We start from the raw sequence: 16734 nt of genomic DNA, 5'->3' as shown, positions 1-16734 counted from the left end.
TATGTGAACAGCACGCACACATTTCCCTCACAGAGATATAAACAAATAACAGATTCAAATAACAGAGGAAATGAAGACATTTGTTCTTCGTTTTTTTTTATTTCGCATGATTGGTAGCAACAGCAAAAAACCATAGCCTTTGACAAAATCTTCAAAATAAAAAAATATATACTGTATAATTTATTATTATATTAAGTTTCCTAATCAAAAACAGCTTACTACTTTTGTCACAGCAGCAGTCTAGTTTAACACACACGAGTATGTGCCATCATCGATGGAGGTTTTTCAACGTTTATTCTGTCGTAACACGTGAGCTGTACAGCAGGAGAAGAACGGGGTACACACAGACACTCCCGTTTAACAAGCGGCGTATCGTCATGTACGTAATCAAATAAATAAATAAATAAGCCTATGTACAATAACCAGTGATGGATAAAAAAAAAAAAAAAAAATCTGAATGCAAAATATTGCACTACGCTCGCCGGCACTCGGAATCTTAAGATATCCTTCGCCGTTTTTTAAGTTTTGCGTTACCGCAGTTGTTTCCGTGATTAAAAACACATTTGGTCATTGAAATCTCAAAAATAAAAAATGAAGAGTGACTGAAAACCCCTTCCAAAAATAAACAGAACAAAATGAATGGGAATGACTGAAAAAACAGAATACGCTGACTAGCAAATACAACAAAAACATGAACAAAAACAGGTACCCTAAAACTGCATCTACCGAAACCCACCTGTGTAAGACTCATAAGCATCATCTACGTGATAAACCAATTGCATCATTTGCTGACACACAAGTAACAAAATCTCCACAGAAAACCAACGGCTTATTTGCATTTTGCATTTTTTTCTTTTCCAAGAGTGGAAAGGGATAATTACATCTCGTTAATGCTCTGCGGAATCTCAACACCAATTACCGAAATGATGCGGTTATCGCTCATAAAAGGAAGAACTACAAATAAGCATACCTTGACATTTTTCAGTCATACGAGACTCAGGAATCCTGAGGGAGACTGCAGGAGTCCGTATTTACCGTCTGATAAGCTGAAGGTCAACCCGACACATTAAGAAACGAAGGCTTATGCCTCTGCGTACAGATGAACTCCATGATAGTCATAGAAAGGATATGCTATTTTCTTCTTCTTTTTTTGCCTAAAATCTTCTTTAACCAAAGATAGAAAACGAAGATTAAAAAAAAAAGCCTTTCATAGCACTTCACAGTACAGTAAATATGAACCCCACTTTGTGGGTTTCTTTAGGTAGACCCAGAGATCATCGAATCGCAGTCCTCAAACTGCTGGCTTTCCCACTTTCTTCACCTGGGAGACAGCCGTGAAGAGTCGGGTCAATAAGTACCGCTAATTATCCAGCGATTTACCTGGGAGAAAAGAAAACCAGGGCTGGACTTGTATTTGAGGGCCAGATTTGATGATCCCTGAGGTAGACTCACGACCAGACGATTTCACCAGTTTTGCGCACCCGATCCATTATTTCCGAATTTCCAGACAGGACAGGAGATTTACAGCAGCAAGCAGAGGACTCCACTGGGGGATAAAGGCCAGTTTATAGTTCGGCGATTCTCCCATTTCATAGCTGGTCGCAAGGACTTTTAGTTTATACTCAAACGACGTACAATTTGATGTAGTCACCATCATCTTTGTGCCTATCACGGAGACATAAATTGTATTTGAGACCATAACTGGCACAGTTATCATGACAACCTTATTATATAACATTCTCATCTGTAGTCATCTTTAGCAAAGTGTCATCAACTAGCCTCCATGCCTTGAGCTATGCAATGGCACAGCTAGTCACGACGTGCGATTCGCAAAGTCAAGTGATAATAGAATGTTGGTGACAACGTTGGCCGAACATTACATCGCCTAACTACAAACTGGCCTTCAGGGTTAGGGACTCACACCGGCCTGAAGTCAATCAACACTTGTCTTTAACTTTGCTTTGCGCAATTCAAGTGAAACGCTTTCTCTTCACAAACATGGTCTGTGAGCGGGAAAACAAACACATTTAACTGTGAGATAAAGTAAAGGATAAAAGTTGACTGAATACAGGTCACCGCTTCGAACTGCTTGGTACAAACTTGATAGTTTCCTTTCTTTCTTTTTGGTTTTTCCTCCACTCGTATAGTACCCTGCCATCAGCACAAAGTTCAAAACGTCAGATTAAGGAAATTATTCAGAGGTGGTTCTCATTTGGCTTCACTTTAAAAAACTAAATCAAAGATCAATCATACAAAAGATATACAACAAGATAAAAATAAAAAATAAACTTGAATGGAATGAAGACTGATGTTCTTTGAATTCAATGCATTCATAAAGCTTGCTTTCCACAATCTCGAAATTCATTTCCTCCAGAAAAAATAATTTGAAAATGAGGAGGACGAGGATATCCCAAAATCTTGAATTTCCATCTTCCGATCGGTGTAAATTAAAAAATAAATATTAGCCTCAGACCCAACAGGTCCGTGATGCTAAGATGAGTCTGAACAAAGTGTGGAAACCTTCTGAAGGACGTGAGCGTGAGCTGCCTATGGGAAGGGCGGGGGCCACGCGGACGTCAACACGACGTGTTCAGCGATCTCTGAGCTCTCTCATGTTCACCGACACAGTTCAGGCCTTCAGCTCTAAAGACACGCCGGGAGGACCGAAGGGGAACCCCTCGATAACTCCAGGCGTCGGCGAAATTGTGCGTTTTTAGGCCGTTTCTCTGCGCCCCGCCTTTCGCTTATAGACGAGGGTAGGCGTGGGGCTACTGCGCTCCGTGATGCTCTGTCCACTTCAGTGGTCAACCTTATAGCGATTGCACTTACCCCCCCTCCACCCCTCCCTTTAGCCTGTCTCTCCAACACACATTAAAGACACAAAGGGCACAAGGTTTCTGAGGCCCCAGCCGATTGCCGATTGAAGTCGATTCCCGTCGTGACAATCGGCTGGCCCAGGTCCACGTCGAGAGACGGGGGAGGGGGGAGGGGGGAGGGGGGGGGTTGGGAAAGGGTGCACCTGCAAGCAGCCAAGTGAAAATCCGAGCGGGAAAAGCTCATCCGAGGATCCAATCCCGTGCCGGCTTGTTCGGCCGCCACGGCAACCCCAGCTGGGCCCTGTGGACACTGCTCTCGTCCAATATAGAAAGCATCAATCAATTCCCGGCTCGTGTCTTTTTCCAGGCTTCTCAACTTCTCAAATTCTCAAGACTGCCAGCTGGGGCCGGTTCACAGGAAAGAGGAATATTTAAACACGACGCATCCTCTCTCCCCTCTCACGCGGCTGACCCAAACCCTTCGAGCCTCGACGCGATTATACCGCTTATCCCCAAACGCCGTGAGCCACCGGGAATTTTAGATTTGTATGAATATCCAGCCGACAGCTACGGTCCTTCAATAAGGAGTCACCTAACAAGGAGTCGTTTTGTGACTAAGGGGGACTCCTGCAGCCATCTCCAGCCTCGCGGTGCACTGTCGAGGCGGGAGCTCGTTCGCAAAAGGATAGACCCCGCTCTGCGTTAAGTCTCTGTGCTCCTCAAACAGTCGGCGGGGTGGTTTAAAAAACCACCGGAGAGCCAACCGAGAGGCTGAGATTCAGTGCGTTTTTTATTGCCTCGTTTTCTGCCCCCAACGATGTAAATCACACCGAGTGCTGAGTGTACGCTAACCTACCGACTCGGCCCCGCGTGTGCGTCCCCCTTTCGGCGAGCCGTGGCGCGCGTGTGTGTGCCGCCGTTACGCCACAAACAGGCTCGCGGTCTGCGCGACAGAAGGCCCGAGCCTTCTGTCCCCCCGCAGATTTACCGAAACCTCCACACTGCGGCTTTGCCTCACGTGGCCTATCCACGGGCGACGGTACACATCCATCTGAACGCATGACTGCCAGATAACAAGCTCTGACGATTGATTAGAAATGTGAGTTATGTGTGGAGCAGGGAGAATACACAATCCCCCCCCCTTCCTGCTAGTCCAACGGGGGCTATCTGTGGCACTGCACACAGCTATTAGTTGTGCAAATGAGTCAGTATTAGCCTTGTGAGGGGGGAAAAAAAACAAAAATCTTTAGAAACAAGCCCGCTTTGAAGCGTTCCCACTTCCCACAGCTGCCTTTCCCTGCACTCCTCCTCGACATTACAGCTCTTTTCAAGGAATGTGCTATAATTCCGTTAACGCGGCGGGCTAAGACGCCCCAGCTTAAAGGCTCCGTTCAGGATATCTCACAAACCTTTCCGGAGGAGGAAGAACACCCCCCGCCTCTCTTTGGGACAGCCCTAACTACACATAGTAGCTTTTTCCCTTTTCACTGCTTTCCTTTCAGATCAATTGAGGGAGGGAAGTTTGTTTTTTTTCCTTCCACCCCCCCCCCCTTTCATCTCTCTCTCCCCCCCCCACACACACACACACTTCTCAAATGGAGCAAGAGTTGGCCCTCTTTCGCGGTTTGGGGTCACCGAAGTCCTTGTCCGAGGCGGCACAGGCGCCGAAGGAGCAGGAGGAGCACAGCGTCTGGGAGAGCCGCCGCATGCCCAGCCGGAACACGCTGTTGGACAGGCTGTAGATGACGCAGTTGCAGAAGCTGTTGCTGATGGCCAGCCACGTGGTGACGAAGGACAGGGCGGGGCTGTCCAGCACGTGCGAGCTCTCCAGCAGGAAGTAGATGATGTAGGGCAGCCACAGCATGTAGAAGACGCTGGTGATGCGGAAGAGGACCATGGCGTAGCGCCGGTCGGGGCCGTGGCCCGCGTGGTGGCCGCCCCCGCCGCCCCCGCCGTCCCCGGCCTCCATCTCCTGGCTGGGGAAGCGGGCCCGGCGTTCGCTGATCTCGCGGTTGTGCTGCTGGCAGATGCGGAAGATGTGGAAGTAGGTGAAGCACACCACCAGGGCGGCGGGGGCGTACAGCAGGCACACCACGAAGCCGGTGAACAGCGCCGAGGTGGGCCAGGAGCGGGCGCACCACTCGAAGATGTCCCCGTGGTAGCCCGGCTTGCCCCAGCCGAAGAAGGACGGCAGGAAGACCGCGCAGGAGTAGACCCAGATCAGGACGATGCAGCAGCGGAGACGGCACGGCGTCACCAGCTGGTTGTAGGACAGCGGCTTGGTGATGGCCAGGTAGCGGTCCACGCTGATGCAGGCCAGGCAGGCCATGGAGACGCTCTTGAGCACGGAGATGACGTAGCTGAACACCTGGCAGGTGACGGGCTCCTGGACGCCCGACGGGTAGTGCAGGAGGGAGAGCGCGGGCACCAGGCAGCTCAGGCCCACCAGGAGGTCGGCGTAGGCCATGGTCTGGATGAAGTAGCTGGTGGTGTAGTGGTGCAGGAGGGGCGCGCAGTGGAACACGAAGATCACCGTCAGGTTGCCGGCGATGATGAGCGCGGTCAGGAGGACGATGACCGCCGTCTCCAGGACGCAGGCCTCCGCGCCGTCGTTGTGCCGCCACCCCAGGGGGCAGGAGTGGTTCAGGGAGACGCTCACGGGGCCGCCGCCGAGGCTGCCGTTGTTCGCAGCCGAGGTGAAGGTGGGCGCCAGCTCACCCAGTCCCGACTGGTTCATGGTCGCGGGGTCCGGTTTCGGGGCCGGCTCGGGTAAGTCAAAGTACAACAAGGACGGTTTCGTCAACGGGGGCCGTACGTTTCTGGCTGTCCCCGACGCCGTTGGGTAAATTCAGCCCCGTCAGTGGCTCTCATTGTTCCCTCACGTCTTGGTAAAAGGTCTGTCAACAAAAAAACCGTACAGCCACAAAAGGAAAAGGCCACTGCCAGCCCCCTCCAGCCAGTCATACTGGGATGCAGCTGGGCAAAGCAGGACGGAGGTCAACGGGCACAGACATCGTCTCGGCAGACGAGACGGGACAACTGCACTAAAAAGAAAATCGCAAAATTAAAATGCGCGTCTGCCAATGACAGGCCGGCAGAGCCATCTCCCAGCACTTCCCTGTAGTCTCTGGCTGTACTCTTTCCGTCAGTAATGATTTGTGCAAGCGCGGTCCTCCTGGTCTTGGGTTTGTGAAATCCTGTCAGGGAAACGATCCAGGGACACAGAAACACCTCCGGGCAAATATGTGAGGAAAAAAAAAAGCAACAAGATCCAAGGAGATGACTTTCCTGCAGTCCCTACTGGAAGAGATTACACGCGACAGGGAGCCTGGAAGATTAATCTTCCGTGGGGAAACGTTAGGAAAATTAGGAAAATGTAAGTTCTAATGCACGCATCAAAGCATTCAAAGCAAAGCATTCATCGCAAATTTCTAAGAACAGTTCAACATCTTTGCAGTCGAGACTAAATTCTAGAGGAATTCTCCTGGATAAATGTATTTGTGTTTACGATACGTCTACGACTTATCATACCACATGTGGACTCTGTCCAAAATTCCTCCAGGTTGAGCAATCCCCTCAGCCTTGCCGAGTGCATCCACTTCTTTTTAATCCCCGGCTCAAAAAGCAAGGAGTCCCGGTCGCCGTCTGGACCCCCCGTGCCCGGTCCATTGTCCCAATAAAAACACAGACGCACTAGATAAACGCCGAGCACTCTGCGGGGAGGAGATGTCAAAGCGCCCTCTCAGAGACTGCGTTTTTTTATTTATTTATCTTCACCCGGCCAGAGCCGGAGACGAAAACGACACCGACCGACAGGACTTCCGAGGCCCGGTCTACGTCTCGCGCCACAGCGGCGGTTCTTCACGTCTCTCGATTCCAACTCCCCTTCGCTTTCGGCGAACTTTCTTCTTGCGGATTGTAACGGCGGAAAAGCCGTGTCATGCTTTGAGGGGTGGAGAAATACAAAAAAAAAAAAGGAAGGGCCACACTTTTTCAGAGCCCACGTACTCCTCCTCCGCTCCGGTGTTTGTAAAGCGGCAGATGAGGAAACTCCCTGGCGATCCTTTCCGAGGAATCCGGGACGGGGAGGACGCCGGCGGCGTTTTGCGTTTTCCCCCTGTTTCCGTCCCGCTCGTTTGTTTATGACATAAACTTGTTTATGTTCCGTCTCGCCTGCGATGCTTTCCCGACAGCCAAGGGTGAAAAACACACATATCCGCCACTCCTTCACCACGGCGTTTGTTTTTCTTTTTTTTTTTTTTTTTTGAAATTATTATTGTTATTACTTATACATACCCGGCTCCAGTCAAAGTCGGCTTTTGTTCGCGAGAGGCCGGGCTGTCTCCCCCTTTCGAGTTTTTTTTTTTTGCTCTTTCTTCTTTCGCTCTGTCAATACTGTACGTCTCCCCGCTGAAACGACACCTCCGACTGCAAGCGAGGATATAAAAAACTCCGGTACGGTACGGCGAGAGAATCCGGGTCCCGGTCCGTCTCTGCGACCGGCGTCTCTTCTTTTCCCCCCCGAGCGTTCTTCTAAAGGGCTCCCCTCTCGACAAGCTGCACCGCACACCGACCGGCGTGTGCCGATTCGCATTCAAAATAAATCAATTAAAACACGTCCTACACACACACACACACCCCCTCCCCTCCCCTCCCCCCCCCCGGAGAGCTGATGAGGCTTGAAAGAGAGCGAGGCAGCGAACGGTAGAGGAGAAGAGAGTTGGCGACACGCTGATTAGAATAAAGACAATACCCTTTTCATAGAGGCTAAGCGCTGGGAAGAGGAGCCGTCCCTCACCGCTGGTGCAGTGGGAAGGAGATGCTCTCGCTAGCTTACAGTTCCCTTTTCCTCTCTCTCTCGCTCTCTCTCTCACACTCTCTCTCTCGCTCACACACTCGCTCGCCTCCTCTCTCGCTCTCCCGCCCTCTCGTTTCGCCCGCACCTGAGGTCCTCTCTCTCTCTCTCTCTCTCTCTCTCTCGGCTTCACCACATCCCGCTCTCTTCCCTCTCGCAGTTCCCCACCTCTCTCCTTCGCTCACACCCCTCGCATCTCTTCTTAAAACTGAAACGGGAGAAAATTCCCTATTCAAAACTCGCCTTTTTTTCCTCCTCTGTCCCCTCCCCCTTTTACTCTCTCCCTCTCCCTCCCTCTTTCTCTCAGTCTCACACACTCCCCCCTCTTTCTCTCTAACACCCCCCCTCTTTCTCTCTCTCACACTCTCTTTCCTTTTCTCCCTCTCTAATACACACTCTTCCCCTCTCTTTCTCTCTCTTACATACACGCTCTCCCCCTCTCTTTCTCTCTCGAACACCCCCCTCTTTCTCTCTCTTTCCCTTTCTCCCTCTCTAACACACACTCTTCCCCTTTCTCTCGCTCTCTTCCTCACACACACACACACACACACACTCTCTCCCCCTCTATCTCTGCCCCCAGACAAGTCGCACAGACTCAATGACCAAGCACAGCTCTGTCTTGTCTGCCCCTTGGTTACAGTTGCCAGGCATTTCAGTTGGTTGGGACCCTCCCTCACCCACAGTGGACAAAGCGCAACAAACAGGAGCAAATTAGAGTAGCTGGGGGGGAGGGGGGGCCGCTGGGAGCTGGGGGGGGGGGGGGTTTCTGGGACGAAAGAGAGAACGCTTCGCTGACGTTCTCATTTCACGCTCAATTTTGCATCCTGTCCGAGAGCTCTCCATCCACTCCTGCTGCTCTTATTTCACAGCGCCAAAAAAAAAAAAGATCTTACTTTGTTAAGACTTCTATTTAAGCTCATACCAACAATGAGATCTACGGCGTTCCCCCCCCCCCTTTCGGAGGCGGGCGGGAGAGGGCCACGAAAAAGACGGCGGAAAGCTAATTGTGGCAGGAGCGGGGCTGGGCGGAGGGGGGGGTGGGGCGGGGATAGAGGGAGCAGCAGGACCTCTCGGTTTCGTGCGCGACTGTTCTCTGCCCCATCGCCACGGCAGCCGAGAGACAGTCGCAGCCACGAGGCGCGGTTAATAATTCATCGCGAAAAAGAAAAGAGAGACGAGGAAAACAATGATAATAAAGCCCTTTGATCTGTCACCGCCTCTGCCCTCCATCTTGGGATACTCTGATTGTGCGCCGGGACAGCCAGACAAGGCGTTCTACCTCCCTTTGTCCCTGTGTGTTTAGACAAGGGCCGAGCCCCCGGCAATGCTGATGCTCTGTGGCCATACCTCAAAGTCTGCGTGTGTGTGCGCGTGTGTGTGTGTGTGTGTGTGTGTGTGTGTGTGTGTGTGTGTGTGTGCGATGTGTGCCTGTGTTTGGAAGGGCCTGGGGGCGGGAACTGTGTGTGTGTATGTGTGCATGCGTGCGTGTGTGTGTGTGTGTGTGTGTGTGGCTTGGGGGCAGAGTATGGGTGTGGGAGAGCGTGCGTGTGTGAGCACGTGTGTGTGTGTGTGTGCGATGTGTGCATGTGTTTGGAAGGGCCTGGGGGCGGGAACTGTGTGTGTGTGTGTGTGTGCATGTGTTTTTGTACACACACGCCCAACAGCTCAACGCACACATCGCTATTGACACTATTAACATGTATAATATAAAGGCTACGCATTTTATCACTGGAATGCAACAATCCGCCAGCGTTTCTACTTCTAAGGGCACTAAGTAGTACTAAAGGCCAGAAATAGCGCATTCAGCTGACTTGCAGTACAGCGAATGACAAGAGAATGTGCAAATAACCACAACAGTGAAACTCAAAATAGACACTCATGTGGAGCCGACTGCAAGCCTTGCTTCTAGGTTTGAGGAAAAGAATTATCATGATGCTCGCCACACATTTCCAGAAGGGCTTTCAGTGCAGGTCTGTGAATGCAGCATGTCATTTCTGTGTCGACATTAAGCCGATCGCATTTAGAAAATACACTGATTTTAAATAAAGTGAGAACCTCTATATACATTAGTTTTTTTTAACAGAGCAAGGAGATATTTTATAATCAGTGTGAAGAAACTTCTTCGGCATTCAGAATCAAATTGGGGGAGAACCGCTCAGCCCTCAGACGGGGAGAAAAAAGCATTTTATTGTGTTTATTTTCTCTCCGTTCCGTGGATCGTTTCGAGAGGAGAATACTGACGGAGGCCCACCGCGGCGTGTGCGCCGATGGGAACTCTCTATATCACGACAGCCACATTAAGACGCACGGCTCTGAACCCGAGTGCCCTCCCGGCCCACACAGCCCGTCCCAGCACTGCCGGTGGACTGGGAGGACTGGGATTGTGATCGACAGCCGAGATCGGCCCCAAGGCACTCCTTGAAGCCGCAGAGAAGATGGCGGCTCAGACCACAAGCACTTCACAAAAGTGCCATGGGCTTGGTGTTAAAGACGGGCCCTTTTATCAAGGCCCAAACTGAGAGATTTAAGCAGATTTTACCAAAGACGAGTAGGATGCAAAAAGATACGGAGAGCCCCACTTCAAGCCGGTTACCTACACAGCACTAGGACAATAAGGAGCTCAAGAGGCAGGACAATAAGGTAAGGACTCCTGACCCACACAACTTCAGAGACTAGCCCCAAATAAGGAGCTGGAGCACGAGAGGCTCAGAGCAAAACACACGGCTTAATGCAACAAACTTTAATGTTTTAAACATTAACGCAAGTTTAAGACCGATGTTTCCTCCGTTGAGTCACAGAGTCCTTATTACGCACACATAGGATATTTATACACCGGGTATAACAAAATTATGGAGTTTTACCCACTATAGTGCCTGAATTTTTAGGCCAATGGCTAATTCACACGCTGACAATCTGACACAGTCAGCTGAGCAGCCAGACCCAAAATGAATTTTAAAAAAAGAAGAAGAAAAAAAGCACAACTGAGAAGCGGTTAAAGTTGTTCCACATTAGCATGAATGGTTGATGGACTCGGTGAAAGCTGATTCCCCAGCATGCAACATTAAACATGGCCACGTTAATTAAGGTTGACTTAACAAGGTGACCGATGTCTCACCTGTCCTCCCTGTTTCCCTCATCGGAGAAACAAAGAACGGACGGAAAAACAATCACAGTTTTTATTTCCGTTTTGACGAAAACCGAAAAAAATAAAAATAAAGATTTTAACTGACAGGCCAGCGGGTGACAAAAAACACAACTAGATTAGAATGTTTAGTTGAGAACACTCTAATGAGGTTACGACGTTCTGAACTGAACATTCTAACGCTGATGTCACAATCACCGCTGCTAACTGGCGGCAGTGGAGTTCTAGAACACTTACAGAGAGCCGACTCGCCCCCAGGCACGGCACTGCCACACGACTCAGGACCACCGTGAGAACAAACAAGGCCGTGAGCGCGTGAGATTCCCCATTCCTTCCAGTAAAAGCGTCTCACGAGTGCATTTTTCCCCTCTTTCCTTTTTTTCTTGTTTTTTCCTGCAACCCAGCAGTGCATCCCGTGCCCATGACCTGTGGGGGGGTGGGGGGGACGGACGACATCTGTACTTTCAGAGAGAGTAGGAAAGAGAGATCCTCCTTTTAGCTCACCATCCACATGGTGTGCAAGGCAAAGCAATCCCTCCCTCCCTCTCTTTCTCTCTCTCTCTCACTCTCCCTCTCCCTCTCCACCACAGTCCTGCATATGGATCGGGTCTGTGACCAGCACATGCCACTGACATGGCTACCTAAACACACGCACACGTATGCACGCACACACACACACATACACACAGAGACCCACACACCAGGCCCACACAGACATAGACCCACATTAGCTCCGCGTACTCCAACAGCCCTCCAAACCAGAACAGGGCTCTCCCTGTCTCAGCCCGTGCGTTTGGCTCGCGACACAACTGCCCGCGTCGTCGCGGGGGGGAACCGCTTGCGCACACGCATTTTAACCGAGAAAAGAACATTTAAAAAAAATAAAAATAAAAAGAGGAGAGAAACGGGCGCTGATTTACAGTGTCAATATCCCCCCTGCCACCGACAGCAGCACTATTTAGGATTCAATCAGCGTAATAATCAGCGCGGAGCGGAGACAGAGGCATTAATAACGCGGAATCATCGAGCGCGCCTCTCCCCACGTCCCCACGGGCCCTTCACTGTCATTAATAGCGTCGCCGCGGCGACGGCCATACGGGGGGGGGGGGGGGGGGGGGGGTGAATAAAATATGGAATTAATGAATGAGTTACGTGTCACATAACCTGTCTTACATAACCCGGCGTATATTCAGCCGCTTATCTGGACGGGCTGCTATTTCTGACAAACGTGGGAAGCGGTAGAGAACTGGAGCTGTGGAGTAACAGAACCGCTCCGTAGAGAGAACTGGAGATGTGGGTTACAGAACTGTTCTGGAGAGAAAACTGGAGCTGTGGGTTACAGAACCGCTCCGTAGAGAGAACTGGAGATGTGGGTTACAGAACTGTTCTGGAGAGAAAACTGGAGCTGTGGGTTACAGAACCGCTCCGTAGAGAGAACTGCAGATGTGGGTTACAGAACCACTCAAGAGAGAACTGGAGCTATGGGTTACAGAACTGTTCTGGAGAGAAAACTGGAGCTGTGGGTTACAGAACCGCCCCGCAGATATGAAAAAAACCTGTCTGTCTTTCATTTTTATTTTCCTCTCTCTCTCTTCCTCTCTCTTTCTTTTTTTCCTCCCTATCTTTTTCTCTGATGTGAACTAGGGCTCTGCACGATATGAGGAAAATATGCGATAGCTGTTGCTGGATATTGAGACGACGATATGACTTGCGATAAACAAATATTGAAGTGAGCGCAGTTCTAATGCCTTTCTGCATTTTTTTTTTTTTCAACATGCTTTTTATTGAACAAATTGCACACAAACAGTCAATCAATTTAACAGAGCAACACTTCACGAAATAGCCTTCATCGCGCCTGCGTTTCTCGCATGTTCCCGGCGATAAACACAGGCTGTATGGCGCAGCCCCAGTGGACCCCCGTGCAGGCAGCAGAACGGTTCCGTTCACGGCCGCGTTCTTCCCCCGCTCGTTCCGCTATCGATCACGGCCTTGTGTTTCAAGCACCGCCACTCCGGGAACCGCACCATAGGCAGCGCACGAAAAACGAAAAAAATAAATAAACCCCGGTCTCGTTAACCTTGTAAAATCACCTTGAACGAAACCCGTCACCGCTGCAACGACATTAGCATGACAGTGGAACCGCACGATACTCACACGAAAAAAAATGTTTCGCGCCGCATTTACCGCAACAATGGCACACCGTATATGACAATTATCACGTTAATAACGGCCGCCGCTGGAGCAGGAATTTTTAAGAAGACGAGCAGACGACACAAAGGACGAGACTGCGAGCCACAGCTCAGGCTGGGTCCGCTCAGCAGAGCCGCCGCTTTCAACAGTTACCGTTCTTTCTTCAGCTCTGCGACCCCGGCGGTGTACCCTGCCGCCATTTTGTGCCAGTAACCCGACTCCACCATTCTCACCGGTGGTCAGGAGAGGCCCTGGCACTGTCAGTCACTGTGGGCGGGGAGTTCAACACAAGCACTCTTCAGCTTTCTACAGCTCTCTACCACTCTGACCCACTGACTACCACTCTCTTACACTCATAACTGGACAGCCATATGCTGTATAACGGTGATCTTCACTACCTGGTCCTGGAGAGCCGCAGGGTCTGCTGCCTTTTTGTCAGACCCAAGAAACCAGGTGAGGTGAGTTTACTGTGTAATCAATTGCTTTCATCGATCAATTAAGTGCTGAGAAACAACGAAAGCCAGCGCACCCTGCGGCTCTCCAGCACCAGGAGTGAAGGTCACTGATATCCAGCCTACTGCCACGGTCTACCACTCTCTAACAGAGAGAGAAAGAGCCCTCTCTCTCTTCATACCTTTTAACAGGCGAGTAGAAAAATTAGCTTTGGCTAAAAGCGTCTGTCAAATGACTGAATTAATGAAACTACATGATCACTCTCTGCCACTATCTACAGCTTATTTACATGGCCACTCCACCACCACTGCAACCTACTAGATCTATACATCATTCACTGCCACCTCTTTTTACCACTCACCGTAACACCATGCCACTCACAATCCACCGCAATCTACTCTACCACTCCACCATTCTCAATGTCCAACCTCTCGCTAACGCCCGCTAACGCTCATTAGCACTCGCTAACACTGTGACTCAGTGGCCCTCGTTAGCACACAGGCGCTACGTTTGTTAGCGCTCTGCGCTACATTGCATTACATTACATTAATGGCATTTGGCAGACGCTCTTTCGCCAGAATTGATTAGTTGATTAGACTAAGCAGGAGACAATCTTCCCCCTGGGAACAATGCAGGGTCAAGGGCCCAACGGCTGTGCGGATCTTATTGTGGCTACACCGGGATTAGAACCGCCGACCTTGCGCGTCCCAGTCCTTTATCTTAACCACTACGCTACAGTCTGACCCAGCCCGCTAGCCCGCTAGCCCGCTCTCGCTCTCAGGCACTCCCCGCCGCAGAGGGTTGTCACTGGGCCCCACGGGAACGCAGCGCGCCGACCCCTTTCCACGCCGAGGTCACCTCACACGCCCGTTCTGTGGGAAACATGTTCCGTTCCGCACGGGAATAACCCCGCGCTCCGACTACAATGTTAAAAAAAAAACGACAAAAAAAAAAAACGTTGAGACTGTGCGGAACTGCGGTAACCGAATCCCGAGACCAAAAAAGAGAAGAAGAAGAGGAAGAAGAAGAAAAAAAACAAAACAGCTGGAAAGCAAACCGCCCGGGCATCTCGAGAAGGAGAACGAGACGTCGCGCACGGACGCAAAACACTCAACCAGACACAAACAACATAGAAAACACAAACATCGCCATGCACGTCAGGCGTGCGCTGTGGCAGCTAACCGCATCGTACACCGCGGCTATAAATATCTCCGCTCCGCCAGTCGTGGAAATCGCGTTTGGATTCCCCGTACAGTAAGCACGCCAGTCAGGAGAGGAGACTCTCTGCGTTGCCACGACAGAAGAACAGAAAACACAACAGTGCGGGGAAAAAACTGCCTACAAAGCCACAGATACGAGACGGCGCATCGCACGACCTAAGGAATACAGATGTTCCACAGCTCAGTCGGTAGGCTGAGGAACAGCGTGACACGAACGAGACGTTTCAGCACCCAGCCCCAAACAAACCCCCATGAGAAAGCAGTACTGCTATACATGACATTACAGTTATATAGCTGATGCTTTTATCCAAAGCGACTTAGAGTAGATTAGACTAAGCAGGAGACAATCCTCCCCTGGAGCAACGCAGGGTGAAGGGTCTTGCTCAAGGGCTCAACGGCTGTGCGGATCTTATTGTGGCTCGACTGGGGATTGAACCACCGACCTTGCGGGTCCCAGTGATGTACCTTAACCACTACGCTACAGGCCGCCAACCTTCCAGGTCCCAGTCAAGCACATTAGTCACACGGCCATAGGCTAGCACGGTCCAGGACCTTAGCCACTAGGTAATAGCCCATCCTATACAATCACCCCAAACAAATCTTAAACCACAAGCCTCTGCCCCCCACCCCACCAACACCCCAAAACCTCTGGGCCAATGGCGTGAGCAGAGGCCCGTCACGTGACGCGTGTCGGGGGCCGCCGATTGGCTCCTACCTGGGTGATGAGGATGCGGTAGCGCTCCAGCAGGGCCTGGTCGTTGTGGCAGCCGGAGAGCAGCTGCCAGACTTCGGCCCTCAGGGCCTCGGGGACCCCCGGCCTCACCAGCGCCGTCAGGCCCTTGGGCCGGGTCGCCAGGTTCCCGTGCCTGCAGGACCCGCGAGCGGAGAGGCGCCGTTAGCGTTAGCGGGGAGGCGGCGTTAGCGTTAGCGGGGAGGCGGCGTTAGCGGTAGGCGGCGTTAGCATTACGCAGACGCTCAAAACAGCGCCCGTAAACACTCGCTTTTCCCCTTGTACTGCACGATGTAAACCAGGGGTCACCAACCCTGGTCCTGGAGAGCTACTGGGTCTGCTGGTTTTCGCAGTTAGTTGGCACTTAACTAATCAATTAGAGCAGATGATTACACAGCTAACTCGCCTCACCTGGTTACCTGGGTCTCAACAGGGTGCTGATTTTTAAGGTGAAAACTAAAACCAGCAGACCCAGTAGCTCTCCAGGACCAGGGTTGGTGACCTCTGATGTAAACTAACGCACACTATTCATACAGTACCAGAGAAGAGAGAGGCCACGTTAGCATTACACAAACGCTCAAAACAGTGCTCATAACACTCGCTTTTCAGCAAGATGTAAACCAGCTCTAAAAATGATGCTGGTTCACTCCTGCATATAGAAATGTCTGATCAGGACATTATCTGGGTAATGAAAAAATTAAGAGCAGAAGTTGGTACAAAGTCCTGAAGTGGATCGGCCCTGGATGTGCACCCCTGATATAAACTAACACACACTCTTCATACGTTACCAGAAGACAGTGCTCATATGGGATAGAGCGGCAAATTGAGTAAAAACGTGTATAAAACAAAGAAAAGAAGTAATAGCATAACCTCTACATCCACCACATATAGCTAGCTAGCCATCTAATGGTACACTTTAGATTACACTCCAGCTAATTACACTAGCTAAGTGCCAGAAACCGTGCCAGATAAATGCATTTCCATTAAAATGCGCCTCGACGTCCGTCTTGAGCTGGTTTAACACTCCATGTAAGCCATGGCATGATGTGTTTACTCATTTTAAATAATAACTTAAATGATATCTGTGCATATTAGTTTAGTTTCTAATATGGTCTATGATCACATTTCTTCCTCAATACAGCCCATATACAGTGGCGGTTTATTCATTCAATTGAAATTATTCATAAGAATACACAAATAAGTGCTCAGAATTTAATGTGTACTTCAACCAATTCATCGCAGAGCCTTAAGTGCCTACAGAATTGTTGATTCGCTTCTAGTCTGTTCTGTAAACCCGAGCTTTGCAACCGATACACCCCCACCCCCCA

General features: G+C 50.5%; 2 protein-coding genes across 7 annotated transcripts in view; both read right to left on the bottom strand.

Moving 5' to 3' along the window:
* The window catches only part of rabgap1l (RAB GTPase activating protein 1-like), a 128043-nt gene that overhangs the window by 72602 nt on the left and 38707 nt on the right, over positions 1-16734 (bottom strand). For all 6 annotated transcript variants that reach the window (XM_061237443.1, XM_061237437.1, XM_061237439.1 and 3 more), the window contains one exon: positions 15392-15542. In XM_061237443.1, the coding sequence (XP_061093427.1) occupies positions 15392-15542 (151 nt within the window). The remainder of the gene's footprint in view (positions 1-15391; positions 15543-16734) is intronic.
* On the bottom strand, positions 4408-6854 carry gpr52 (G protein-coupled receptor 52). The gene has a single exon (XM_061240695.1). The coding sequence runs from the start codon at positions 5551-5553 to the stop codon at positions 4408-4410; it is 1146 nt and encodes a 381-aa protein (XP_061096679.1). The 5' UTR covers positions 5554-6854.

Source organism: Conger conger, chromosome 4, assembly GCF_963514075.1.
Source record: "Conger conger chromosome 4, fConCon1.1, whole genome shotgun sequence".
NCBI lineage: Eukaryota > Metazoa > Chordata > Actinopteri > Anguilliformes > Congridae > Conger > Conger conger.
The sequence above is the reverse complement of the archived record's forward strand: the minus strand, read 5'-3'. Positions and strand labels throughout refer to the sequence as shown.